This window comes from Apteryx mantelli, chromosome 13, assembly GCF_036417845.1.
Source record: "Apteryx mantelli isolate bAptMan1 chromosome 13, bAptMan1.hap1, whole genome shotgun sequence".
NCBI lineage: Eukaryota > Metazoa > Chordata > Aves > Apterygiformes > Apterygidae > Apteryx > Apteryx mantelli.
Window position 1 is genome coordinate 23,201,272 of NC_089990.1, and position 27,235 is coordinate 23,228,506.

The 27,235-nt window shown below is 52.0% G+C and overlaps 1 protein-coding gene across 1 annotated transcript; it reads left to right on the forward strand.

The window, feature by feature from the left end:
- Positions 1 to 10,779: 10,779 nt before the first annotated feature.
- LOC106489842 (actin-binding protein WASF3-like) lies at positions 10,780 to 18,821 on the forward strand. Its single transcript, XM_013949104.2, has 8 exons — positions 10,780 to 10,912; positions 12,900 to 13,034; positions 13,849 to 14,002; positions 14,675 to 14,792; positions 15,952 to 16,127; positions 16,659 to 16,922; positions 17,690 to 18,081; positions 18,664 to 18,821. Exons 1-8 carry the CDS (start codon positions 10,780 to 10,782, stop codon positions 18,819 to 18,821), a joined length of 1,530 nt encoding a protein of 509 aa, XP_013804558.1.
- The last annotated feature ends 8,414 nt before the right edge of the window (positions 18,822 to 27,235 follow it).

Consider the following 27,235-nt stretch of genomic DNA (forward strand, 5'->3'; position numbering starts at 1 on the left):
AGCTAGTTGGACATGAAGCCCCATTATCAGCCTTCTTACAAAACAGCTGCTTTCCCCTGTAGGACAGTGGGAACTGCTCAGCAGGTGATGTAAAGTGGAGGTGCCCCTCCAACTCCTTTTGCTATGCATAGCTGCTCCTCCTCCAGCCATCACATATTTCCAGGTGCCCTGGCTCCCCAGCCTGGCCCAGGGCCTCTCCCCACCTCCTGACTGAGGTTCAGACATGCCATGCAGCAGGGCTGCAGCACAGTCCCCAGCAAGACATGGCAATGTGGAACAAATGGGATTTCAGTTCCTTACAGGCCCCAAGAGGCCAAAACTGGATACGAGTGTCCCTGGATGGAGAGGCACGAAGGTCCTCTGAGCAGCTTTGGTCCACTGCAAGGCCCAGGGGTTTGCTCAAGACTTAAGTCACCAAATGTGGTGGCTGTTGAGATGAAGGCAGACAGCCCAACATGTCCTTGCCAGTACCAGCAGCTGGAAGGAGCTGAATGCAAGGGTCACCTGTGTGCTGCTATCCCAGGGCAGGTGCACTGTCTGCAAAAATCACTGTGCTCACAGGCCAAGTCCAGTCTGCAGGGGCCACGGGGTGGCAGTTGTTGGTCTGTGACACTGCTTATTCTCAGTCCCTCCTGTGGTGGTTTCCTGCATGGTCTAGGAAAGCAAGGGCTGGTCCTTCAGCAGCATCAATAGCCAAGGTGTCAGGGTTGCTGCAGATAAGCTTCCCGATTTTCCCTTGGGAGAAGGCAGCTTCTCAGGACAGAAGTTAAAACTGTTGCTCATTTTCTCTTACCACCTTCCCTGCCCAGGCATCCCTGACTCACAGCCAATCTTTGCTTGGGCAGTGGTGAGGTAGATGCAGTTTTCCTCCAAGCTCCTTAACATGGTTTGGAAAGCAACTGGCAGAGAGAAGAGGTGGGAGTCACATTGCTACCTTGTCTGCAAGCTGGTGCCCAGCTTGAGTAGGTGTAGGTGCTGGTGGGCATTGGGATATCTGTGGCCCTGGAGAATGCCAAGGTGCCTCGTATCCTGAGAGCAAGCCCAAAATCTAGTAGAGACTGACACTTGCAGCAGTGAGTGCACTAGATTTAGCAAATGCAGTGAATTGGGCTGAGAAAAAACAATTTGTCTCCAGAACACAAACAGCTTGGGGAGGTCAATGCGAGTGCTGCAGCCAAGATGCCAAGGATGTTTGACAGATGTATTATGGAAACTGAAATGTGCTACCAGGGGAAGCAGTGATGTGCTGCTGAGATGCAGACAGTTTCCAGTTAGCATCAGCAGCAATGAGTCTCTTCTCATCTTGACAGCTCCATGAGGGTTGTCACAGCACCTTTCACCAAGGATATTTTCCTATATGGCAAGCTTTAGAGTTATTCATTCTTTTGGCAGTCGGGGAGAGGAGGCAATTGATGCGGTCCCACAGTAGGGGATGGCCCCACGCAGCAGCTGCTCCCAGAAAGCCCAGGAGGCCAGTCCTGACTTGCTCCATCTTTTCACTCTAAAAAATTCCTGATGAGTTTGCAGTTCTGATTCTCCTCCTCCAGCTTGAGGCCAGAGTTATTCCACTGAGGACTCCTGATCCACACTGATGAAAGACAGCAAGACCTTGTGGATTTTAATCCACGTAAGTAATACCAGAATCTGCCTCAACTTCACATAGCCAGCAAAAGAGAGGATCACCCTACAAATAATGTCCCATAGATCTGCAGAGGAACTGGAAGGCTCAGAGCATTGCAAAAGGGAGGAAGAGGCTTTAGCCTTTCACCCATGGCTTCAAACACAGCTCCAGCAGCTGGAAGCTCTTCCCATCTATCTGGTTCTCAGTTGCCTGCAGAAAAGGGCTTTTTTGGCCACAGGATGGCCAGCTGCCCAATGCTAGCATGGCTGTTCACACCACTACATGGTGCCTTCAGAGAAGGAAGGACTGATGGAGTTGTGCAGACTGATAGTCTCTCCAGCCAGTGCTGAAGCAGAGGCAATGGCTGTACTCGAGTACCCACATGCAGCCCAGGCTGGTATGGCAGGGGCAAGTTAAGGAACTGCGCAGTGCCTAAAGAAACTCGGACCATTAAATGAGAACTAAAATAAGCAAACTTTGCTGAGGTTGAAAGGAATGGCTGGTAGAAAAAGCTCATATAAACATCTAGAGCTATTTGATTGGGATGCTGGAGATTAAACAATGATTGATGGTGGAAATGACATGTGGGGCATCTTGTCTTGTTGGCATCTCTTGGCATGTTGGGCTGTGCAAGTTCAGAAGCACTAAACATTATCCCAGTATCCATCTGTACCTAGGCAAGCGTGAACAGGAAGGGAAGCCTCCACTGCCCTACTGAGCTGTGGCTTGGGCTAGTAAGAAAAGGAGCCATTGTACTGTCTACTGGCTCTGTGGTAGTTTGGTTGTCCTCCAGCCACTGGTGCAGTGGGCAACTCGCTGCATCCAGGATCTGAAGGTGACTAACCTTGCCTACATTATTGCTCCCACTGTTGCTAGCAATGAGGAATGTAAAGAAATTCAGTCCCGTTGCCATGTCTTTAGAGTGAGATCTGCCCCCAGGAGCTGTTTTCTCCCCTCTTGCCTGTGTTCAGATGTTGGGTTGTTGCCCTTGAAGCACTAGCGTTGGCCACACTGGCAGCCAGGCAAGTGCTTCAGAGGGTGCACAGTTCTGGCATCACAGAGACTTGAACCATTACCTAAGAGTAACTTAATGGTGGGGTCTGAAGGAAGTGCTAGACCCACATAGAGCAGTGCAGCCCACAGTGGCTGGAGTGTCCTAGCAGCCTTGATGCAGTTGGCTGCATCTCCTCATGCACTCAGGCGGAGCAGAAAGCCCAAACCCTCAAGGGTTGGCATTTTTCCCAATCTGAAATCACAGATCAGTCTGAGGAGGAAAGCAGGAGCCCTGAGGGAGGGGGATACTCATCCCCCTGACATTTGTCACCAAGCAAGGATATACACCTGGGAGTTGCTGCACCAAAAGGGAGAATTTTTAGGAGCTCCTTTACCCTCCTTCCCCCCCCCCCAACAAAAATGGATGCCAGCCAAATCTTTTGCCATCACCCCCTCTGCAGCAGAGCAGGCATTTTCTAGCAGAGCCAATCCCATTCAAAACAGGCTCTGAGCCTAAAGGTGGAAAAACCCTTCCAGATGCCCAGCTTGAGCAGCCACGTGCAGACATCCCACCTGCCCTTCTGGCAGCTCTGGGTTAAGTCAGCTCCACCCAGCAACACTGAATGTAAAATACACAGCTATTCCCATCCTGGTTTAGCTCTCATTGAGTCAAAAGAAGGTTATAGCTGCATATATTAAGTGAGTGCTGCTTGCAGGGTACTCGCCCAGCAGTCCCTTTCTATGTCCTTGTCCACACCAACAGGGCACAGCCTCACAGGGTCTGAGCACAGCAGGCAGAGCCAGGTGCTGGTAGCCAGGTCCACCAGTGGTCCCAGACAAGGCAAGTGTCCACAGTCCAGTGACCAGGGCCAGCATCCACCCAGAGAGTCCAGTCAGGAGCAAAAGGAGATGGGGCCAGAGACAAGACTACAACATGAGTCCAAAGTCCACCCGGGAGACAGGGCCAGAAGCAGGGCTCAAGCCAGCCTACAACATCCCTCAAAGGGGTCCATCCAGGAGACAGACTACTTACAGTGTAGGTTCAAGGTTCATCCAGGAGGCAGGGCCAGGGCTAGGGACAGGCACAGCTCAGAAAAAAGCCTAAGAGCCCTGGGCTGAGTTAAATAGAGCCCCTGGGCCCATGGGCAGGGTGTGGGAGGAGGCCCCAGGTGAAGCTGGTCAGGGCTATTAATGCTGATTAGTGCCCTCAGGGTCCTGACAGCTCTGCAGGCGGGCTGAGGCCAGGGTGAACATGTGAATTTGACCCTTTTTGGCCTAGCAGCAGTAGAGGCATGGCTTTACTGCTTGCATGGCATTGCTTGGATGAGCGGTATTGACGCTGCCCATGGTGGTTGCTGCTGAGCCTGGTGCACACTGTCCAAGGGGCAGTGTGGCAGCGATCACCCACGGGGACCATACTTTCAGCATCAGTGCTGAGCGCTGTGCTTTTCAGACAACACTGGTATGGCCATAGACATATGGAATAAATAGTGGATTTTTCTTGCCCTTGTGATTCTGTCCTTGCTTAGGTTTTTGCCCCTTGCAATAAGCACTTCTCCCACTGCATTAAACCAGTTTTCAGTAAACCACCATCTCCTGCCTTCTCACTTTGAAGCAAATTCAAGGTTGATGGCACAGTATATGCAAGCAGCATCATCATGCTTTGCATCCAGATCAATATCTGATTATTATCAATTTTGGATACTTGGTATGAGAGAATTTTTCACTCTGACTGCAAAGTCCGTGCTCTGGGTGGCCAGAAAACCAGGGTTCCCTCCTGGTCACATATCTGCCTTATGCCTTGAAGAATGAGACTTTGTTTCCCCTGTTTTAGCTTCTGTGGCGTAACGCAAAAGGATGGTTGACTCAACTCAATGGGGAGGTTAATAGTTACACAGTGAAACTGAGGGTTGTGGTAGCGTCATGGTTACTGCTGTATGGTAAAGATTCACAGTCTGCAGTCCCAGTGCTTCAGACCGAGCAGGATGCTGGCCCAGGCTGTGCCCTTGGCCACGAGGCTGGAAACTATTGTTTTTCAGAGCTTTCCTGTTATCAGTGGGTAGGATTCCCATGATATGACTTTAAAAGCAATAGAAAAAAATCCAACTTTTAAAAAACCTAAGCTCAGATGGTTTTTCTGGAGGGAAGCCCTTGGACCAGGGGTGCTTCTCTAGGAAGATGCCACATCAAAGAGGGCTGGACCTCACTAGGCTGAAGACCCAGCAAAAAGGGTGAAGAGGTTTCTCAGGATGGTCAGAGGTGGTGAGTGGTGAGGATGCATCAGAGGCACCAGCACATCATTAGGAATTAATGAAATTCCAGTGACAGAGCTGGCACTTTTTGGAGACCAATTTAAAATGTACTGAAGAACAACTACATGAAATTGCACTCTCCTATGCCATGCGTCCATTCCCTGTGTGTATTCAAAGACCAGCCAGATTCGTTTAGGTGTTAAAAAATACAGGCTTGATAATTTTGACTCTCCTTAGTTCTGCAGCAGCAGAACTAAGGCAGCTGTGGGAACAGGGGCAAATCCTGCTCATGCACGGTGCACAGCAGCGCTCTGGAAGATGGAGCAGGCTGGTTTGGATGAGCAGCGGCAGGATTTGCAAGCAGCATCTTTGTATGTATGAGCACAATGTGCCTGCAAGGACAGGAGTGACGCTGGCATCTGTGCAGTTATGTACAGCTCATCCTTTGGGCTATTGTTTTTTAGATCAGAAGTCGAGCTTTAAACCCCAGAGTCAGAGGCTTGAGCCATGATGCCTTGGACGCACTAGGGATGTTACGCTACAAACGCGCTTATATTGCACTTAGGACAAGGGATTTATAGTCTGTGTGTTCATACAAGCAGACACTAATTGCAGAGGTTTAAAAAGCAGCTTCCTTCCCTGGTTTATTCATAACTGTCCCTCTTGTGAAACACCCAGCAGCGGCTGTTGTTGGAGGCAGGTTAGCGGTTGTGTGGATGCAGGCTGTGGTCCCTCCCGTGGATCCTGTGTCCCTGCGTACAAGCGAGCAGGGCTGTGAAAGCCTGTGGGGTACATCCTGGCCAAAAGGGTGGAAGGCACGTGGGACACAAGCTTATTTTGAAGTGGGCAACGTTATATTTTGGTTGGGTAGGTTTGTCTGAAATGGAAACCCAGAGGCTGCCCATTTGATGACATTATCGGGCTTTCCACCTCATGTCGTCTTCTTCTGTGAGGAAAAAAAAAAATCTAACAGGAGCCAAACTTGTTGACTTTGTTATTGGGCAACTTGGACAAGGATCTTCAGAGAGGGGTAAAGCGGCATGTGGCCAAGGTTAGGCTGGCTCTGGGGATGTCCCATGCCTCCATTGGAGCTGAGGTCTCCTAGCTTGGGCGCAATACATGTCCATCTGTCCAGGAAGTCCGAGGCACAGTATCGGTTGCCTGCAAGGAGGCAGGGCAGAGCTTCATGGCCAGGGTGTCGCAGATGTCCCAACCAGCAGTGACTTATTCCCCGCCAGCCGGCTCATGATGAGGGAGTAGCTAGCGAGGCAGTGGGGTTTTCACTGCAGGGAGTTTAAGGCGAGGAGGGGTGGTTAAATCACTTGCCTTGACTGTGCAGGTTCACTCATTTACCCCTTTGCTGAGCTCGGTCTCTTCCCTGAGGTCCAGAGGGGCATCTGATGCCCCTGATGAAGAGGCAGGAAGCCTTCGCTTCCCTTGGCAGTTTGTTCTGGGTACAGTCATTTTATCGGTTAAAAATGTGGGCCAAATTTCTCCTTGACTTTTTCTGCTGGAAGCTCTCAGAGCTTGGTCTTTCTAAGGCTTTTTGGAGGAGATTAAAGGGATCCTTTTACTCCAGGGATGTTCTCCCATGGTACGTTCTCAAACATAGCGATCAAATCACATGCCAGTCTTTTCCAGGCTAAATTCTTTGACTGTCTGTAGGTCTATCCCTGCTGGGATTTTTTTCAGACCTCAAATCCTCTTTTTTTTTTTTTTTTTTTTCATTCCCTTAAGTTTCCCTTAGTGACCCAATGACCATCATAAATGTATGTAGGACCCCAGTCTTTATCTGGAGTAGAAACTGCTCCCTGCTTGATCCCACATGTCTGCTGAGCCTCCCCACAGCCCGTCCAGCCCCAGTGTGATTTAGGAGCGGGCGTCCTGTGTCACCACCCACAACCGAGGCCTGTCTCCTGCAGATCCGGCCTCCATCCCTTGTCCTTTGGCGTGTAACTTTGTGCTGGGCTACTTGAAATGGGCCTAGGTTCGCCTCTCTTGATTTTGTTTCCCTTTGCTCACCGTTATGCGCTGCTTATTCCCTCTGGTCCTGCCCTGATGGGTGCAGGCTGCGGCTTGGGCACCAGTTCCCTGGCGAATGCTGAGAATCACTCTCTGTGCCCAGCTTCTAATTGCTGGGCCCCAACAGTTCATTAAATGCTCTTCCCCTTTGCCTTCCTGTGCCCTGGCTGGCCACCAGCCCGGCCAGGCTGCAGGACAAGGGGAACTGAAGAGCCTGTGTCAACCGCGGCAAATTATGCAAACCCCTAGAGAGTTCTGACTGACAGCCTTGGCCATCGCAGTAGTTTCCAGGGAATCTCCCGCGGCTCCGAGCCTGGTGTCTCTGGGCCATGCGGCATTGCTGGGGCTGGGTTGTGCGGACACAGCTCTGCTGTCCCTGCACAACCGCCTTCGAGCCCTGCCGCAGGGACCTGACACCAGCCCAGCCATCGGGCACCGGTTTCAGGGGTGACACATGAGGGGAACTGTGTTTTTCAGCAAGTCAGTGGGAGCATATGGCAGTTGAACAGAACTGGCTGGGAAGCTGGAGGAAGGTAAGTTATATCAGTTATTTCCGTTATATGAGTTATTCATCTCTTTTGCGTGGTCCTCTGTGCAGAAAGTAGAACGATAGCAAGTTTTCATGGAGCTCTCTACCCCCTTCCTTTGCAAGTGTCTTGGAGATGACTTCAGTCCTGGAAGGGTGCTGACCCCTCTGACCGTGAGCAGTGAGATCCCGCGTCGTTTCGGGGCGCGTACGCAGGCCTCCTAGTCTCTGTGCATTACTACCGGCTTGCCACGGCCCCTTAGGCTCGCGTGGGCGTGCAAAGAAAACGGAACGCCGGCGTCTGGTGCAGAGGAGTGCCTGGAAAGAGGATTTGTGTCTGGCCCAAACAGACCTCTAGCCACAGATATCAAAAAACCCCCCTGGAAACGGTGTGACAGAAGTTTTCTCAGCCAGGAAGTAAACAGCTGGGGGAAGCCTCTTAGTTTATTTGGGAGGCAGGTGCAATAACGTCCCCAAAGTTTTCTTCTGCAGGAAGAGAACATGTTCTGGCTGAGCCAGTGGGAGCCACAGACGTGAGGATGAGCCTCGTGGCTCCCTGGCCTCACAAGGCATGATCTCTGTAAGCTTGCGGTTTTGGGAGGAGCTGAAGCAAATTCAGTTTGGTCTGACCAAGCTTGCAACATCTCCTTCAAGTGCCTGAAGAATTCCTTGACCCTGAGGACAACTTGGCTCTTGAAACCATGCAGCTGTGGTGAGCTGAGCCGGGGACATGGGGCTCCGGAGGGGATATCTGGCGCCGTCACTGAGCGATGCTGCGCCAGGGGCTGCTGGAGGAGCGGTGGGTGTCCCCAGCAAGCCGCTTTGGCAGCCTGCCTCGCCAGCACCTCCGTCTGAGGGTGCTGCACGTGCTTGCCGGCTCCTCTGGCTGTGAGCAAATGCATGGCAGAAGTGAGGGTCACGTTTACGGAGCGCTGGGTCCCTGGCAGGGCTGCGACAGCAGGGCCGGCTGCGCTGCCGCAGCGTGCGAACGCAGGGCAGACGCCCGGGGAATTTGGCGGGGCGACTTCACTGGTCCTCTGCTCTGTTACTGCAGCTCCGTTCAGACCCGCTGCAACGAGCCGGGTTGCGGCAGGCGGGAGAAGGACAGGCGCCTTCCCTTGCTCTGAACACGGCTCATCCACACGGCCTCTCTGGCCTCCTGTTTTCCGACCTTTGCCTTTAATGCCTTAATAAAAATAAACTCTTAAGGCAGGGCAATACTTACACAACGTTATCCGCACGCTCCTTTCTGAAGCTGCCTGCTCCAAGCCTGCATTCGCCTGCACGCCAACCTCCCGACGGGGCTCCCGAGGGAGCCAGCGAAGCGGCGCGGCCCTTCCCGCGGGGCCCCGGCGCCCAGCGAGCTGCCGCGGGGGCCTGGGACGAAATCGCAGGCTGAGATTTGCCAGGCTCCAGCATTCTGCTCGCTCGCGCGTCCAGCTCTGGGAGCACAATTGGCCCTTTTGGAAGCTCCGTATTCGTGATTTAGGAACAATTTTGTGCTGTTTGGCGGAGGGAGCTCTTGACACGCATTTGCATTTGAAAAGCGAGTTGCTGGCGCTGCCTGCATGGAGGGCGCGCTGCAAAGCCTACCCGGACTCTGCGGGAACGTCGACCGGGTGCTATCAATAGGAAACTGTTCTGCCCTAGCGCGCCTGGGCCAAAAAATGTGAACTCTGCAGATTGCCGGCTCCTGAGAGCGTCGGAGCTGCTGGCTCCCTTGTTGGTGCCGGCCTGCCCCAAGTCATTAACGTCTGCGCCCATAAGCTGTTTTTCCTTGACTGCCAGAGCATAACAGGATTTTGTTAAAGCCGGTTGGGGGGGGGGGATTGCCGGGGACGCAAAACGGGAGGATTTAGCTCCCGTTTCGTAGTCAGAGCAGTCCTATTGACGGGGCAGTGTAACAGAGGAGGGAATTTGGGCCATATGTTGCGAGCTGGCTAAGCTTCCTCAGAGCCGGCAGCGCCAGCCTTAACCAACGTCGTTACTCAGGTTTCCTGCCGAGGGGGAGGAAGCGCTGAAAAATAATGAAAGCAGCAGTCCTCAGCCTGCCCCGGAGGCTCAGGAGGGCAGTTTCTGGAGCGGGGAGGGCAGGTTGTTTTCTCCGGTGCTTGTAAGCGAGGGATCCGATTCCCCCCGGTTTCAATAACGGAGATATCCGTGATTTCGTTCTGTTGCGAGCCGAGCTGAGACCTGCTGCCTTCATGTCACATAAGCCCCCTGCTCCGTTGCGTGACGGCGTCAGGCTGTTGCCTGCTTTCTGCCGGCTTCGCAGCGCTGTCCTGGCAGCGCTGTCCCGGCAGCCCGGCCCCAACCTTGGGAGCCCCAGGAGCCGGCACCGCGTTGTGGCTGCTCGTTTCTCCGTTCTGCCTGCGGCGAGGAGCGAGTCGGGGGGAGACCTGCCCACGCTGGGGATCCACCCCATCCCGAAGGGCATCGGCATCGGGCCGGGAGCCCTGACGAGCGGCCGGCTGCAAAGCGCTTAATGAGCTGCTGTGCAGGAAAAATTATACGCGATGCCACGCTCGTTTTCGCCGGCGGCGCGTGAAAAATGTCCTCGCGTTAGGCGCGGCTGGATCAGCTCAGCGATGCTGCTCGGTCCTGCTGCCCAGCTTTGCCTTGGCAACCAGTTTTTTGTCCTTTCTGCTAACTGGTGCGTATATATATATATATATATAATATATATATAATGCCCCTGAGGATGGTGGTGTGCGCGGACGGGAGAGGAAAACCTGGAGAGCTTTGCGTTCGGCTGGAAATAACGGGATTACAAGCGGCTGCGAGTTTCCGCCTGCTATTTTGGTTGCACGGGGCTTTTTGAGAGCGCCGAGCGGCCGGCCGAAAGGCTGGGGAGTTGCACGGTGGCGGGGGGTTGCCTCCGGTTTGCATGCAGCTCGGGGAAGGTAAGTGGCAAAACCGTCCCCGCGCACACGGATTTCTCCGCTCGGGTCGCCCCGGGCGGCGCGGGGGCACGGTGGGGGCACTGGCGGCCGCCCCGCTCCTGGCCTTGGCTGCGCCCTGTCTGGGGCTGTCAGTCCAGCCAAACTCCCGCGAACCGTGGTGAAAAATGGAAATCCTGGAAGGGGCAGCGGCTCGCGGGGCGCGTGCGTACGTGCCGCTCCGCCGCGGGGGCCCGGGCGGCCCGAGCCGTGCAGGGTTAATCCCCCGCCATGAAAAGCCCTGTTGTTCGGCAGCTTCCAGGGCTGCAGGCGCGAGCGGCTGAAGGGCGGCTGCTGGGCCGAATCCTCAGGGGCGAGGTTCTTCCAGGAGAAGGGAAAGGAGGGGGGGAAAACGCCGACTGCCAGGCGCTGATTGCTTTCTCCTTGCTGCCGGCGCAGGGGGACGAGTGAGGGCTCGCCGCCGGGATGCCGCTGGTGAAGAGGAACATCGAGCCCCGGCACCTGTGCCGGGGGGCTCTGCCCGAGGGGGTGACGAGCGAGCTCGAGTGCGTCACCAACAGCACGCTGGCCGCTATCATCAAGCAGCTGGGCAGCCTCAGTAAGTGCGGGAGCGCGGGAGCCTCGGCCCGGGTCGCGCCCCGTCGCAAGGGAAGGCGAGATGGGCGAGCGGGGCCCGGAGCGGAGACGTGGCGACGTGGGAAGACCCGGGCGCACGTGGTCCTTCCCTGGCGGCGCCGTCCTGCGGGGACGGAAAGCCCTCGCCAGCCCCTCGCGGCCAGGCTCGAGGTTTCTGGAAGTAGGAAGGTCAGAACGCTTGCTAAAATAAAACCCCCACTCTTTGAGCAATTTTAGAGCCAAATCACTATTTTATATGAGAATCAATTCTTAAAAAGCTGCTAAGAGCAGAAAAGCTTTGGCAGTAATTTTTGTAATACTGTAGAAATCCCAACACAACAGGAAAGAAATGTTAACTAAAGAGTGAGAGTTGCGGATATACTGACCTGGAGTTTTGATTAAACATAAGTGAGGATCCATGAAGTGAAGCTGTTTAGAAAACATAAAAAGAGAACCAGTGTGAGATGAGGAGAGCAAAGTGCGGGGGCAACCACCTGGCCGCTGGGTCAAAGTCCTCAGAGCACCTTCAAAACCTCTTTGAATGGGATAATCCAAGATCTCGCGAGTTACCTGAAATCTTTTACATGAAACGTCCCTGAGGGTTTATGCTCTCTTCTTCTCCATCCCCAGCTAAGCCCATTACTTTTATCATCAAAACGTCTAGGAGGCTCCGAGGACACGTGCAATGTCAGAGAGGCTTTGCCCCCAAAGGGCCGAGACTCCAAATGGGCGAGAAGAAGAATGTAACTAACTGGGGAGCATCCTGGGGAGATGCCGTGGCCGGTGTGGGGCGGCAGCAGAGCGGCTGAGGAGAGCCGGGGCTGAGCACTCAACACATGAGCCCTCAAAGCTGCGGCCTGTCCAGGAGCCGTGCCGGGCCCTGGTGTTCGGGAGCTGCTGGCCTGGGCGGCTCCGCTTGGCCCCGGTGCCGCTGAGCTCTGGCTTTTGCCGGCTCCCAGCCTTTGGGAGTCTCAAACGCACCAGGTTGCGAAAGGCTCCAGCTCCGCTGCCGTCGTCCTGGCCTGGGACTGGTTTCAGCAGAAAAGGGCGGGGAGGAGGGCAGTGTTTCATGGGATGTGAACGGGAAGGTTGGATAGGGGAAGCCTGCTTTGCTGCTGCGTAGTTACTTAAAATAGAGAAGCCCAGTCTCTTTAGGGGTCCCTCTCTCATATATGTATGTTTTTTCCTCCGGAACTAGATTCTTTTCTAAAATACTCCCAGAAAACTAAACCTCATCTTTCCCGAGCTGCTGAAAGCACCACGGTCGGTCGTAGCTCCGCATGGCGGGACTGCAGGCGCCTTGGCACGTCTCTTTTGCTAGAGCGCTTCATTTGGAGATCTTTGCGTGGTGGCCACTCCAGGCCAGGACATGTGACCAGCAAAGCATCCAGGTTTCTCTCTAAACAGGAATTGACATCACACGCGCACACACACACACACACACACACACATCCCCGTGATCGACTCATCCAGAGGAAAAGGAAATCAAAAACAAACCGGCAAAGCTGGGCGATGGGCCGAGCACCCCCGCGCCGAAAGCCCCGCGGCCCCGCGCCGCCTCCTGCGGAACAATGGCCGCTTATATCAAAAGCGCCTTGATCTTGGGAAGCTTTTGATATATGTTTTTTGGAAGAAACCCCAAATAGCTCAGGCTGCCCTGGTAGCAGCATTGTGTTTAAAATCATTTCTTGGCAAAGCAGAGCTCTGCAAGGGCCTGGGCGAATACGGCTGTAGCCTGTAGGTGTCAGCAATGCTCAGGGAAGCGCTGTTATCCAACCTTCCCCACGGGGAAAAAAACCCGCCAAAATGCACTGAGCTTTGCAGAAAATAACTGGGAAAAGATGGGGAGGTTGGGCCTCTTCTGGCTTGTGCTCGTGCTTAGGGCACATGGGAGAGGCTCATCCAGCTGCGTTGAAGCAGCCTCCCCATCTTTGCTGATGGTGTGTCCCCCTTCCCATTTGGCCCGACAGGCAGACATGCTGAAGACATCTTTGGGGAACTCTTCAATGAAGCCAACAGTTTCTACATGCGGATGAACTCGCTGCAGGAGAGGGTGGACCTGCTGGTGATCAAAGTGACGCAGCTGGACTCCACCGTGGAGGAAGGTGAGGAGCTGTGGGGCTGCTGGGTGGATCTCAGCCAGCCCAGTAAGGCCATGCTGGGCAGCGATTTCATTTTTAACTTTGCCCCACGGAGGTAGAAGAGGAGGCAGTGAAAAGTGCATCCCCGTTCAGACGGGCAGTGTGAGCCCTGCACGGTGTGTGGGCCTGTTTTGAAAGGACACTTTCAGGTTGAAAATAATGGGCATTGGCCTTGGTTCTGCCTGGCCAGAGGGAGGAAGCTGTGAAACCCACAGGACCAACCTCCTTACTTGGGGTAGAGAGGGGTAACAAGCAAGCGAGCTTTCCAAAATCGTTTCACTGCACCAGGGGTCCATTAGTGGTGCAAGATACCTGCACCTGGCAGGGGACATTTCCTCTTCCTCAGCCCTGCTTAGCTAGAGAGCAGCCCAAAGCTGGAGGTCTGACACTCCTTCCAAAACTCTCCTGTGATCTGCAGTAATGTCCCATGCAGCTACTTCAGCTGCTTGGTGAAGCGACTGCTGGTCTCAGCAAGACCCAAGACCTTGCAGAGTCTCATTTTCTCTATGTCCCCTGGGAGAGCACAGCCGTCACCCCACCGGGGAGATGGGCTCAGAGCCTCCTCGCAGAAGGTCCTCCCCAGATGCCAGTGGCCTCCCAGAGGAATTCCCCTTGTGTGCACAAGGCACAGCCCCGGTGCGTGGGAGCCGCGGACTCAGGGCTTGGGGCTGGGATCAGGGGCTGGCGCTGCAGCCCCGAGTGGTGCCCAGACATGGCACCGTGTTAAAGCTGTGGTGCATGGCTGCCTGTTGACTCTGTCTCCTTCCTGCGCCCCCAGTTTCTCTGCAGGACATCAACATGCGGAAAGCGTTCAAGAGCTCGACGGTGCAGAACCAGCAGGTTGTGTCTCGCAACTCCATCCCTAACCCGGTGATGGAGATGTACCAGCGGTGCGACAAGCCCCCGCCGCTCAACATCCTCACGCCTTACAGGTAAGGGCAGGCCTCAGCATTGCTCCTGGGGCAGCCCTGCCCATCTTCCCCACACTCCTTTGGCCTGTGCTTGCTCTGGCAAGGTGGTGACAGGGAGCCGTGGGGCACCCACAGAGTCATTTCTAGGAGACTGATCAGGGAGGTGCGACCCATTTGCTGTACGCCAAGGGCTTAAGAGGCTGTTTTCGCCTTGATCTCATGTTGCTGTGCCACTGCCTCCGTCGTATAACGAGTGACCGTACATTCATGGGTGCCTGACAGCTTACAGCCCTGATCGTACCCAAACCTCATTCTTCAGGGGAAGGGAAGGTCTTCTCCAGTAAATGATGGGGTCTCCTTGGTTGCTGGATCAGCTGGTGAGCCCATAATGCCCAAACAAGCCACTCTGATGTCCTCCTTCTTACTAGAGCCAGTGGCCTGTGTGTAAAGCCTGGGCTGGGCCACATTGCAGGAGATGAAATGAAAGAGAGTGGGGTACAGGGAAGTGCTAGCAGGGAGGGTTGTGGGTTGGCAGTTATAGCGGGTGGGAAGGGCTGGAGGGACAAGGGAGTGGGCTGCCAAATTCCCCAAGTACTAGATCCATCCGTGCACCACTTTAGATAGCACTGAAATTCCCCTGAGGTTGCCTCCTGTGGCTAATCGCTCCCTCTGTCCCTCCCCAAATACCTTCAGGGACGACAAGAAGGACGGCCTCAAATTCTATACGGACCCCTCCTATTTCTTCAACTTATGGAAAGAGAAGATGTTGCAGGCAACTGAAGATAAGAGAAAGGAGAAGCGCAGACAGAAGGTAAAGGGCACAGAGAGGGTCCCCAGTTGGACTGGAAATTAGGCTAACCATGAATTAGTTTGTTCTACTTGGAGTTTCTCTTGTGCTCTCTCCCCCTCCTGAGGTGGGTATGTCTCCATGGTGCCTCGGTCCCCATAAACCCTGTGCTGCCAGGCTGGCTCTGAAGGGTCATTTGCTAGTGCTGAGGGTTGCTACTTCTGCATTACTCATGGTCTGAAGGACTTGAGATGGAAATGGAGCTCCAAAAATGCTGGGTTTGGGGTTTCCCTAGTGACCAGACCAGGCCTGAAGAAGCCACAGCAAGAGTCTCTGTGAAGAGTTTTCTGGTTTGCTCCTTGCACCTATTTCTCATAATGCTGAATCTCAGAGTATCCCACTGACACCTGAGGAGTTCTTCTTGGACTCATGTTCACTGCCTAACACACCTCTGGCTAAAAGAGCCAGAGCTCTTTAGAGCTTGGCCTTGAGCAGATATGAGGGAGGAAATCTGGGGGTTCTGTTCAAATTAACAGAGCCCCCTCACACATGTGTACATTGCAGAGTGTTTAAGGAGCCCAGGGATGTGTTCAAAGCCGCTTTTCTTCTGAGCTCCTTCCTCACATGTGATATTCCCGCTTCTTGTCCCATTTTGCCTGGCTAGAGCCTGCCTGACAGGCCTTAGGTCCCCCCATGGGTGTGGTGTAGGCTCAAGTCTGCAGGGAAGAGGTAGTTCCCTTGTGCCTCCAGCATGTCAGCAGTCTGACCCAGGCTTCCAAATCTGCAGGTGGGTTTGATCTGTGCTTGGGCTGTAGTAGGTCTCTGGGTTGTATCCAGAGCAATGAATCCATCACAGCTTGCAAGGTTGATGAGATATCTGCTGGACTCATGCAAGCTCCTGGACATGTCTGTGTTTCAGGCTCTCCCATCCCAGCCTTACAGCTCTGCTCCTGCCCTGTCCCACTGGGCTAGAGAACATGTTCTGAGCGGGTGCTGGTGGTGCCCATGGGCTCAGTGTCTGGGCAAGGACCATTCCTGATGCACTTTCTCATGCCCAGTGACCAGCACTTAGCAGAACGTGTCCTGCCACGTCAGCATCCTCTTGCAGCTCACACTGCACTGTGTGCAGCTCTGGGCCTGCACAGCTGCAGGCGTGCTAATGGGCTTGCTTGTCTGCCTGCAGGAGCAGCGGTTGGTAGAAGACTCCACCCGGGAGGTGAAGAAAGTGAGGAAAGCCCGTAACCGGCGCCTGGAATGGAACATGATGGCGTATGATAAAGAGTTTCGACCCGATAACAGGTTCTCACCATCCCCATATCACATGGCATCATCGGAAGGATCACTGTCCCCAGATAATAGGCAGGTTTTACCTATTACACATTTAGCTCACTGGATTTTCTTTGTGTTTCTTCACTTTTCTTTTTTCTTCTCAGTGTTTGGTTGGACATGTAGTCCATGGCAGGGAAGGGCTCATAGGCTAGCAAACAAGTAGGGCAATAAGCCATAGACCCATGTAGTTTCATATATAGCACTCTTCCTTCTGCCTCCCAGGGTGGTGTCCTGGCCCTCATGAGCCAGCCTAGTATGACCTTGGTGCTGAGATCTCTGTGGGGGGAGAGGGTCAGAGCACTTTTCCTTTAGGAGCTATGGGAAGATGTGAACCCAGATTTGCAACAGCGAGAGACTAGTCCAGTTCTGTTGGTGTCTTCCTACCCTCTGCTGTCTCAGTGCTTTCTTGCATATCTGTATTTTTGTGGCCACCCCCTGTGTTTCATTGCCCTGGCCCAGATGCCAGCTGGTGCCATCATGTTGCCCCGAGCTCTCCACACCTCCTCTCCTATCCTACCTTCCATCCAGGAGTACAATCTTTGGTGTTTTTGTGTGCCATAGATCTTACGCATCCGACGCAGCCGATCACTCATATCCAGCCAGCCCTAACCACCCCGCGCAGCAGATGCTCGCTTCAGCCTCCCACCTGGCAGCAGACAACAAGGAGGTCGTTCTAGTAGCTAACCAGACCCAGGAGCATGTCTACAGGCCTTCAGCAGCAGGAAGCCGCCAGAACAGCCTCAACCGTGTCCAGCAGCCGCATGTGCCACAGCCTCCAGAAGCTATATTAAATGGACCAAGACCTCACTTAGTCAAGGATTATGGGTATGGACTTCAACCTGCCTCTTTTATTCTGAGCCTTGTCCTGCCCCCTATAGTAACTTCCAGTGATTTGCAAAGCTGACAGGTTGGCAGCCTAGGAGGGAAGCAGTGTGAGACAGACAGTGCCTGTCCCTCAGCCATCCTGGTGTGAAACACATAGGCTGAGTCTTCCCAGTCCTACCGGTGCTCTGCTCACAGTGCCCAGCAAGCCCGGCAGCCGCTCAGGAAGGTGTTTTGTGGGAGGCTGACCCATTCCTCCTAGGGCACCACGAGACAGTCTGGGCTCATGGCAGTGCTGCGGCAGTAGGACGTGCCCAGTGCAGCTCCCAGCACCTGCTCGAGGCCTCCTCTGCAGCTGGCATGGTCTGAAACTGCTGGTAGGGTCAGTCAGTGCCATGAGAACTGGGGCCAAATCAGTCAGGAGCACTCTTTTGGGTAAATTCATGTCTGGGGCACAGCTGAGGGGAGCGCTTCACCCTGGGCAGCTCTTGTCCTATAGGAGATGTGGGTAAGGCAGACGGAGGGGAACGTTTTTGTCCGGGACATTGGCTGGCTTCCCACCACCATGTGTCCCATAGCCCTGTCTGTTGGCAGCCTTCCCCATGTCCATTCCCCAGGGCTGTAACCCTGAGGGAGAGCTTACACAGGGGTCAAAAGCAAACCAAGGCAACAGTTCGGCCCATGCAGGTATCTAGAGGGGGGGTTCCTGGTTGCCTTCAGCAGAAGGCATTGCTCGTGCCATTGATGTGCTTTTGATCCTCCTGTTGCAGCCAGCAGCAGATGCCGATGGCAGAATACTTCGTGCCACCAGCTCCTCCACCCCCACCGCCTGTCATCCCCTCTGCTCAGACTGCATTCGACAGCCCCATCTCGGCGCCCCCCGCGCTGGCACCCGGCACGGGGGCCTCTGCGGCTCACCCCTCCTACGCGCCCTCGCCGCCTCCCGCTCCGCCCTGCCCCTACTCCGCTTCCCCACCGCAGACTGGCCCCATGGGGCCCCCCGTTGCGCCCCCTCCACCTCCACCGGGTCCCCCTGCCATCACCTCCTCGCCAGCTCACTCGGCTTCGCCCCCGGCCATCACCGTGGAGCCTCGGAAACCGCAGATCCCGCTGATCCCCATGAGCGATGCCAGGAGCGACCTGCTTGCTGCCATTCGCAGGGGTGAGTTATAGCCATGAGGCTGATGACAGAGGGAACGCAGAGTTGAGTGTAATACGTGAAGACAGGGACACATGGATGGGACCCAGGGAAGGAAAACAAAATGCAATGCAGGTATTTGGAAGGGATGCACCCTCTGGGGAGGGAGGAATTATTGGAAGGTAGGAAAAGCAGGAGAGGGAGGCTGTACCTGAGAAAATGTGAATGTCAGGAAACACCACCACTCACGTTGACGCATATTCATTTCTGGGAATATGGAAGAAATCCATCACTGGAGACTGTACAGAGCACCACAAGGAGGCCCAGCAGATCTCCCATTTGCACTGGTCTCCTTTCAGTTTGTAGCTGATGATATGATCAGCAACATGTCTTCTGGTTTCCTTTCCTGCTTACTGCAAACCTTCAGGTTGAATGGAAGTGAAGGAGGAGGGTTGTAGCTTTATAATCACGTGTATCCCTCTGGTGGGGGTTTGCAGCCCTTCCTGTTTCAGCCAACACTTCTAACTTGGGGGGCTTCTAGTTCAGTATGGTTGCATGTGCAATGGGCCTGTTACCCCTAAACATTTTCCACATTTTCTAATGCAGGAATTCAACTCCGGAAAGTCCAGGAGCAGTGGGAGCAAGAGGCCAAGAAAGAGCCTGTGGGCAATGACGTGGCTACGATCCTCTCCCGCCGGATCGCGGTGGAGTACAGTGAGTCTGATGATGACTCAGAACTGGACGATAATGAGTGGTCAGATTGAGAGAGCCTGGGATGCTGTGTTGGATGGTAGCTCCTCCACTCTATGCACCACTTTTCCACACCAGGTGTGTATAGGCACCTTTCCCAAAAGTCAATGCCAATCATGGTCTGCAATTAGCCCCACTTATTCAGGAGCTTTGCTTTCACACTATGTCGAAAAAAATTCTGGCAGCATTACCACTGGAGGATATACATTGGTAGGATACACCTCTGAGGCAATGATAGCAGTTAGCAGCACCTTCATGTTTAATGATGTTGAAAACACTATGAAGCCCAGTAAATAGAATTACTCCAGATTTACGCCTGTGTAAGCAAGATCAGAGGCTGGCCTGCAATATATTTTTTAGAGAAATTAAACTGAGAGACAACAGTGTTTTTTCAGCTAGATGTTAAATTTGTAATGGAAAGCTACTGGAAAAGAAACCTGTTTCGATAGCTGATATCACCATCTGGCCACAGGCATTTAGACTGTCAGGTACTTGGTTGCATTTTGCTCTGGTGTCCGAAGTGTGGGATTGGGATGCGCGAGCCAGGGCCAGTCCCCGTTCACTGCTCTGAAAGTTGTGCGTGGACACATGCTGCTTTTCCCCATCGAGTTAAGCACCGCGTTTCACAGCAGCCACGGGAGGCAGTCACTGCGTTGTGTTGTCATTCTCTGGAGCACTCCAGGAGAAGACCAAGACCTTTGTGACGTGTTTCCATCCTTGGGACCGCTTTTCTGGGAGAAAAGAGTGTGAGGCAAGGCCAGCAAAAACCACGGTGACAGCTGCTCTTTCACAGTTAGCAAGGAAGCAAAGCATTTGTCACTGCTTTGAGAGGTGCAATGCCTGCTCTCCTCCGGGTGGGAAAGTGGGCTACCTTACAAAGGAGCAGGAGAGCTGCATTGTTTTGGGTGTTTTCCTGAAGTCCAACTATTATTGGCCTTAGTGCTATACCATTTTATTGTTATTTGAAAATAAATTAATTAGATAAAAATGCTGCTTTTAGGTAAACCCAAACCAGTGAAAGGAAGCGAGAACAAAGTTTATTCTTGTTCTCTTGATTTGCACTTTGTAGTTCCACAAGCTGTGCTAGTACGGTTGAGATGACTAACTCAGATCTGGTGCACTAATTACTGCAGGCCTGATTCTTCCCCTTCCTCTTACTCCCAGAGGGTCCTGGGGGTGGCATTCGGCAAAGCGAGGCACTGATGAGGGAGCCTGGCAGGATCGGGCCTCAGCCACGATGCTGAAAATACCGGCGCGTGTTCTTTGGTTTGTTCATCAAAATAGAGAGTGATTCATAGAAGCCTCTTTATGAAGCTATTAAAGGAGGAATCATGGGAAGCCAGAATGAATGGGTGTGAAACACTGAAAATATCACAGTCAGGAGTAAGAATTTGCAGAGAACTGGAAGTGGTTTCTGAACAGCAGAAAATGGGCCAGTGTCAGCCGCGAAACTGTCCGATTGACACGTCTGGCCATGCAGGGGCCCTCCCTTGCAGACCTATGCAGTTCACCAGCAAAAGCGTTCCCATATACTGTGAGTCCCTGAATGGGGGGAAATTGAATCTCCACATTGCCTCTCTTCCGGTGAGGATTTTGACTTTGGGCCCATCTCCCTGGCTTTCACAAAGGCCAAGCAGGTGAGCGTCAAAGAGCTGAGGGCCACAAAAGCCCTGGTGTTTTGAATACCTAGAAGTGAATAGACCTACAAAAGAGATGGGAGGAATTGTCTGGGACCCAAAAGGCTCATACGGGCATCGTTTGGCTGATGCTTCAGTTCTCCCTGAGAAATGTTAATATTGAATGATGCCCTGAGTATCCATTTGTTTTCCTGCTGGAGAGAAACCCTTCTTGGTGAGGTGAATTGAACACAACCTCTATCTTCCTTCACCTAGTTGTTCTGCAAGCTAAGAAATATCACCATAAGCCATCAGTTGCGCTGACTAACGCAAAATATTCTCTGTCCCTTAGATTTGACACTTCCTATATCTCCGCATCCCACTGACTCCTTCAGATGAGATATGGGCAGTGCTTAGAAGCACACCACGTTTCTCTCCACCCACAGCAAGCCTCTGAGTCAGTCTCGGGAGCGGTATATTTGGCAGCGGTGGGCAGCCTGAGTGGATGCTGCCATGTGAGTGTGCGTGGAAGTGGGAGTGAGGGATAAAGAAATCTCAGTAGGGCCTAGTGGAGAAGGATGCTGTCCTAGAAGTGGAGCACAGGATTGTGTCTGATTTGCAGGGCTGAGTTTGGGAGCTTGAACTGGGAAGTAGCATTGAATATGGGAGAGAGGAAGGGTGTGTTTGAAATGGATTTAGGGTGGGAAACAAAGCAGGCTACGCTGCCAATGAATCTTCAGTTCTCTGCACTGTCTTTGGCCATGTCCCTGTAACCTTACTGGATCTGATTTTCCCTTTACTTAGGTAAAACTCCCATTGACTTCAGTGCAGCTGATTACCAGAGTAGTAGCTGTACAGAAGATCCTTAGATTTAACCTCAGAATTTCATATCTTGGCAGCATTGCTGCCATTTAAGCTCCTCGGATGCTCATTGACTCAGCTTGTGTAGGGATGGACACTCTGAACTTCAGAGAACGACCTTGGAATATGAGATTGGCCATAGCAGATCAATCCCAATTTCTGCCTCAGCCTGCACAGACGAAGGCTCTTGCTTCTGACATCAACCCTCTGTTCAGAGCTAGAGGAAACCCAGAGATACAGAAAATGGCTGCATAAACTCTTGGCCAAGGCCTGATGTCTCTAACCAGGCAAATAGCCACTGTGGTGCCCATAAGGGGCTTTTCTTAGCAAGGCAGATGGGATTTGACCTGGAGCAAGTTCAAAAGAGAATCTTGTAAAAGTTCAGAATAACATTTAAACGGTCACCTATTAGTATTTATTGTGAAGTATTGTTAATATAGATGTGACTGCGATGTGGTTTGTGTATGATAAGAAATTGGTTTTATTTGGAGAATTTGAAAAGAGTAATAAAGCTTTGTGCACCTGTGAAAGAGAGAGAAAAATAGTGAAAGGCTGTAGCAGTTGCCATTATCTGTTATATTGCTCCAAAGGCTGTAGAGTAGGCTGTGGGGACCCAACAGTGGAGCTCAGACAGTGCTGGGGTCTCTCTCACCACTGGAGGACAAGGGCACTTGGATATGCAGGACTGAATTGCCCCTTGGGTCTGTGTGACTGTGCACAGGAAGGAGAAGGCTTGCAAAGAGACTTCCCTCAGGATCTTGTAGGAGAATGGGTGCAGTCTCTTTCCGTATATGGTGGATGCCCTGAGGTCTAACCCATGGGACAACTCAGTGAGAGGTGTGCAATGAGGAACCCCAGGTGTTTTGCCTTTGACAGGGCCTCCAAGCTTAGCTCCAAGCCCTATCGCTGGCTTGCAACCCCAGAGCTTGGTTTTCCTCTGGCTTTGTGCTGGTTTTGGAGCTAGGTGTCTCCACCAGCTTCTCTGGCTTGCTCTGGTTTACTCTAAATGATCTGGTCCTTAATTCTGACCCATAAATTTGCCGAGAGATTGGCTACTGCCAGTCAGTCTCCCATTCACATCGATGACAAAACTCCTGTTAAATTTCAAAGAGACAAAGTCAGCTGGCTCGGGGACAAGAGCTCCTCCTCAGGAGGAAGGGATGGAAAAGCAGGCCCTGCAGGTTGGGGACTGAAGGTGGTTTCAGGTGACCTTTGCATTGCCCAGACTCTCAGAAGCGGAGCCAGTCCTGGCAGAAATTAGAGAGGCGCTGAACCCCCCTAGAAGCCAGCATGCTGGTAGCCTTTACTGATGTGGAGACACTTGCCCAACCCTGATATGACTCTTCTGAGTTGCTTGCATGGGACACAGATCCTGCGCCAGGGCTATTCCTCAGGCTGCACTACGGCTCATGGTTGGGTCCTTTTTCTTTTCATGCACTAGTTACACTCTGTGTGTCACATTAAACTATGTGATAAGCATGAGCCATGGCTGTAGTAGGAGTCGCTACGTTGGCACGTGATGGGTCAGGATTGACCCTGTAGCCTCCCACTTCCCTGTCACCTTTGTAGTGACTTTGATCTGTTTGGGATTGACAGCAGTCAATCAGCTCATTTAACCCTGTTGTTGTCAGGGTCAGTGCCAATTGCGTGGCAAAGTGCTTGACAATCATATAAATCAAGCCTTGTCTGCCCTATGTCCGGGTCACATTTGCACAGCGAATGTGCAGCCAGGAACCTTATGACTGCAGGAGGAGCAGGGTGCACCATCGTTTCCTTGTGCATTTATGCTCTCACACCATTTTCTCCTCCCGCGGACCTCCCAGCACATGTCAACACTGTTTGCACTCTGCTTAAGGGAATTCCCACCACCTAATAAGGAGCCCATTTCATATGCCAAACTCCAAAGCAAATCAGCAGGATCATAACCTCCCAGTGTTGCCCACTGCTTGAGAAGATACGATGATCCAGCTCTTCAAATGATATAAACTGCCTTGGCTCCTTTAACTTCCCTGAACCTAGGCACCTGACCTGATGATACCCATTTCCTGCAAGGCCAACTCTGCTAACAGGCTGAACATCCTCATTTGCCTTTGGCTGAGGGACTCAGCCACCTTTGAGGATGACCGTCTTTATTTTAAGGGTGCTCATCCTTTCTTGCCTGTGTCACTTATGAAATCAAATGCGAGTAACACCAGCTCCTTGGGTCGTCCGGATCAGGTTAGCTCTGCTGCAGTCAGTTGTGCTATCCTAATTAACACTGGCTGAGTATTTGACCTATATGCTGCATGCTCAGTGTTTTGTACATATGTGCCTATTTCCGTATACTCTTCCAAAAGTAGGCCATGCTCTGTTATACAACCCGAAATGCTCAAATCCCCATGTGGGCTGATATAAAAGTGAATATTTAAATATTTTATCTAGCTTGGCAGCCATTAAAAATACAATTCAGGTCACAGATGATTGAATTGCTCCTCTCTCTCAAGTGTACCAAAAGTGGGCTGAGGAGATTCTCTTGTACATTAAGGTATCATGTTCCATGTTAAAATATAGCAACAGCGTTTTATTGCCAACAGATAATCACATAGTGCCAAACATTTAATGAGCCCAACCTATCTCTTGAGAGTACCCCTTTCCATTTTATCTGCCTTTTCCTACTTGCCGATTTATGGGCATAGATTAAAAATAATAAATAAAAGATTGCCAACAGGGAGAAGTATATTCTATGTGCATACAAATGAATTTGGCCAGAGTCAGTGAAAGAATAAATAAGCTGTTTTGATTCTGCTTGTAGATATTAGCAGAAGCCTCTAGTCTGTGAGGTCCATCAGAAACCTCTTGCACATATCTGATTTACCTGAAAAGGGATATTAGAGCGACATCTGTGCTGACAGTAAATCGGTCCATTACCTGCGAGATATAATGTCAGTTATGAAGGCTGATCGAGCTAAAGTTTTGCCGAGATTGGTGAAAGGATTGGCAGTGTTCACATCCCAGCGTTGCACCCCAGCTTCCCCTTAATTTGGGTGACCTGGCTCTTGAGGCTAGCAGCTCTTAGAGGGTCAATGTCCTGAAGGAATAAAAAGGTTTGGGGGAGTTTCTAACTTTCCAGTCTAGACGGAGATCTAGGGAAGAGTGAGCATCGCATCCTATCAGTTCTCCTGCTTTTGCAGCTATTTTGTCCTGTGAAGGTTTCATGCTGGTGTTAAATGTAATGCTGAGCATGGGGTCTCCAGAGAGCTCCCTGCACATAAATGCCCTCAAACGTCCTCCCTGCGACTTTTCTGACTCTGTCTCTCTTTTAAGACACCAGACAGTCTAAACAGAAGCTGTGTGTTTTAGCAAGGAGACACCTTCTCCTATTTGAGGTCTGGTCCTGCTTTTCCATTTGAATGCAGTAATTTCTGTAACACAGGTGACAATTCAGGTCACCGGGGAGTGAGCGCTGTGTAGCGGTGGGCCAGGGTCTGTAGACTTCACAGCAGTCCCTGGCCACAGAGCCTGAATTAATACTTTAGCTTTAACAATGAGTGCCCCAGAGCTTCATATGGAGGGAGACAGTTCGTAGCTTTGGAGATGACATTTTGGCGGGTATTTTTCAGAGCTGCGTGTATGGCAGGAGCAGGTCAGTCTCTCTCACCATGATGTGTCCCTGAGGATTGACCGTGGTAAGCCTAGGGGAGACCATCCGGTCGCAGCGTGCCATGTGGAGAGACATGCGCATTATAGGCCTCTCCTGTGGAAAGCTCTTCCAGTCCACACAGTGAAGAGGACAATGTCTTTTGGCACTAGATGTTGGCAAGCATATGTTGTTATTTTCACCACGATTACTGTTTTTCTGTAGTTGTTGTTGTTGTTATTTAGGGGTAAGGTATTATAGGTTGGCATGTCACTTTACAGACAAAAATATAAGTAAGGGCAAGGACTCTGTCCTGAGGAGCTTACAGTTTACAGCAAAGACCATATAACCTGCACTGCACTTTAGAAGACACAACTGCTCAATCACTTACATACCCATGAATTTACCCTCTCCTGTGGTGGTCATTGCAGGAGTGACTCGCCTGGGCAATGGGACCTTGAGGACGGTGCCCCTTCAGTAGCGGTAGCAGCCCCTAGCTTGGTGCCCCCGATCAGCACCATGCCTGCATCTCCCGCTGACAGCCATGTCAGTGGGCCTCCTGCCCCTACACTGTAACTACGCAGAAGTGCCTGAGCAAAGCACAAGAGCAGCAGGGCCATGCGGCTGCCCACCACCAAGGCGAGGGTGGTGGCCCACGTTGCAGCAAGACTGGGTTCCCCAGGGAGACGTGCTGATTTTTTTCTTCAAACAGGCAGCTATTCCCCTGGATGGTCCTTCCCCATTTACCTACATGCTGGATGGGGCAATTCTGATTCGTGATGACCATAGTACGTCATGTATGCGATAGGAAATGTACCCAGGAATGCTATTGTGGTTAAGTGTTAGGAATTAAAACTGTCCCATGCAATTTGTGTGGTGCCCTGTAAGCTTATAGAAATAGTTTCCTTCAGGCATTTGCACAAAGCCTAGACTTTGATACACTTCAATCTTTTTGAGACCTGGAAGGTTTTCTTTTGGTGAATCTGACTGTCCTTTATCAAACCCCAGGTTTTTTAGGATCACTCACTCAGGCTTTGCTTTCTCCGGGTGAAAATTGTACCTGTGTTTTGCTGCGTACAAGTGGTCATGGATTCCAGTGGGTGGTTTGCCCTAAAGACTTCAGTATACCATGCCCACAAACTGAACAGGAGGAGGCACGCTGTGATCTGCCCTAATGGGGTTGTTCTCTGGTGGGGGAAATTCTGGCTTTATCACAGGGACCCAAGGCAAAGGGAGACTCTGCAGCAGCAGGGGCAAGAGGATGGACCATCACTGCAGGAAACATGCAGGTAAGACCCAGATAGCATGTGCTTGGCCAAGATGTCCTTTGAAGGCAATGTAGATGTCCTGTTATCAGGACTAATCTCTTCATCCTGCATTGGTACAGCCACAGAGGTCTATGTAATGCTACCTGATGATAGATCAGAAATTCTTAGCCTTCCCCTTTCTACAGACATCTCTCCTAATAGATGTCTTCTCATGAGTAGCTCTCTGGCTGGCTTTCCAGAACAGTGACCATAGGTCCCACGATAGCCTTTTGTTCTTAGTAGTACTGTGCCTAAATCTGCTGAAGGCTCTTGTGTTTGGCGGCTTGTGATCCTTACGGGGTGTGAAATGACTCCTCCAGCTTGCCTATTCTATAGTTGCATGCAGCTTCAGGAGACAGGGTTGGCCTGGGTGGGCCTTTCTGCCGTATGGTAATTCTAGCACTTAGCTGTGTAAAAAATACTAAGACAGAATTGAGGAAACAAAATGGAAAGAAAATAGTCTGGCATCTTAGGCTGAGTGTTTAGTTATGCTTCTGCCATTCTGTACCTCATCAAGTATCACCAAGTATGTAAAACCTGCTGCAAAGAGATGAGGAGTGGGGGAATAATCTGTTCTTCATGTCTGTGTTGGACAAAACAAAAAGTCGTAGAATTAAATTGTGGCAGAAAAGAGTAAAATTCGGTATCAGGGAAACCTTTCAAAAAGTAAGGACAGACAAGCAGTGGAATAGGTTGTAGTCTCCGCCATGCCAGATCTTGGAGAACTGGGTAGGTGAACACCCAAGAGGAGCACTGTCAGTGGCCATGTGCTGGGCCAGGGGATGGTGGCGGTGCCCACTGGGGTCCCTTCTGGCCCGGTGTGTCCGTAATTCTGGGATTTTGCCTGATCCCCGTCCTTGGCTTGCAATGTTGTTGCTTCCAAATCTATCCTGGTAGCTTGCAGCCTCAGCATTGCCACTCAGACACTGCAGTTTGATTCTGTTCTCCCTTAGGTTTGCTGCCCCTTTTCTGATTTTGCTGTGAACCTCAAATGCAATAAAGATTAGATTTGCTCTGGAATAAACACC

Excerpts from the sequence above, each read along its gene's own strand:
- LOC106489842 (XM_013949104.2), top strand. The coding sequence starts at position 10,780 with ATGCCGCTGGTGAAGAGGAACATCGAGCCCCGGCACCTGTGCCGGGGG. Across the intron at positions 13,035-13,848 it reads GGACTCCACCGTGGAGGAAG|TTTCTCTGCAGGACATCAAC; the intron begins GTGAGGAGCTGT and ends CTGCGCCCCCAG. Across the intron at positions 16,923-17,689 it reads CACTTAGTCAAGGATTATGG|CCAGCAGCAGATGCCGATGG; the intron begins GTATGGACTTCA and ends CTCCTGTTGCAG.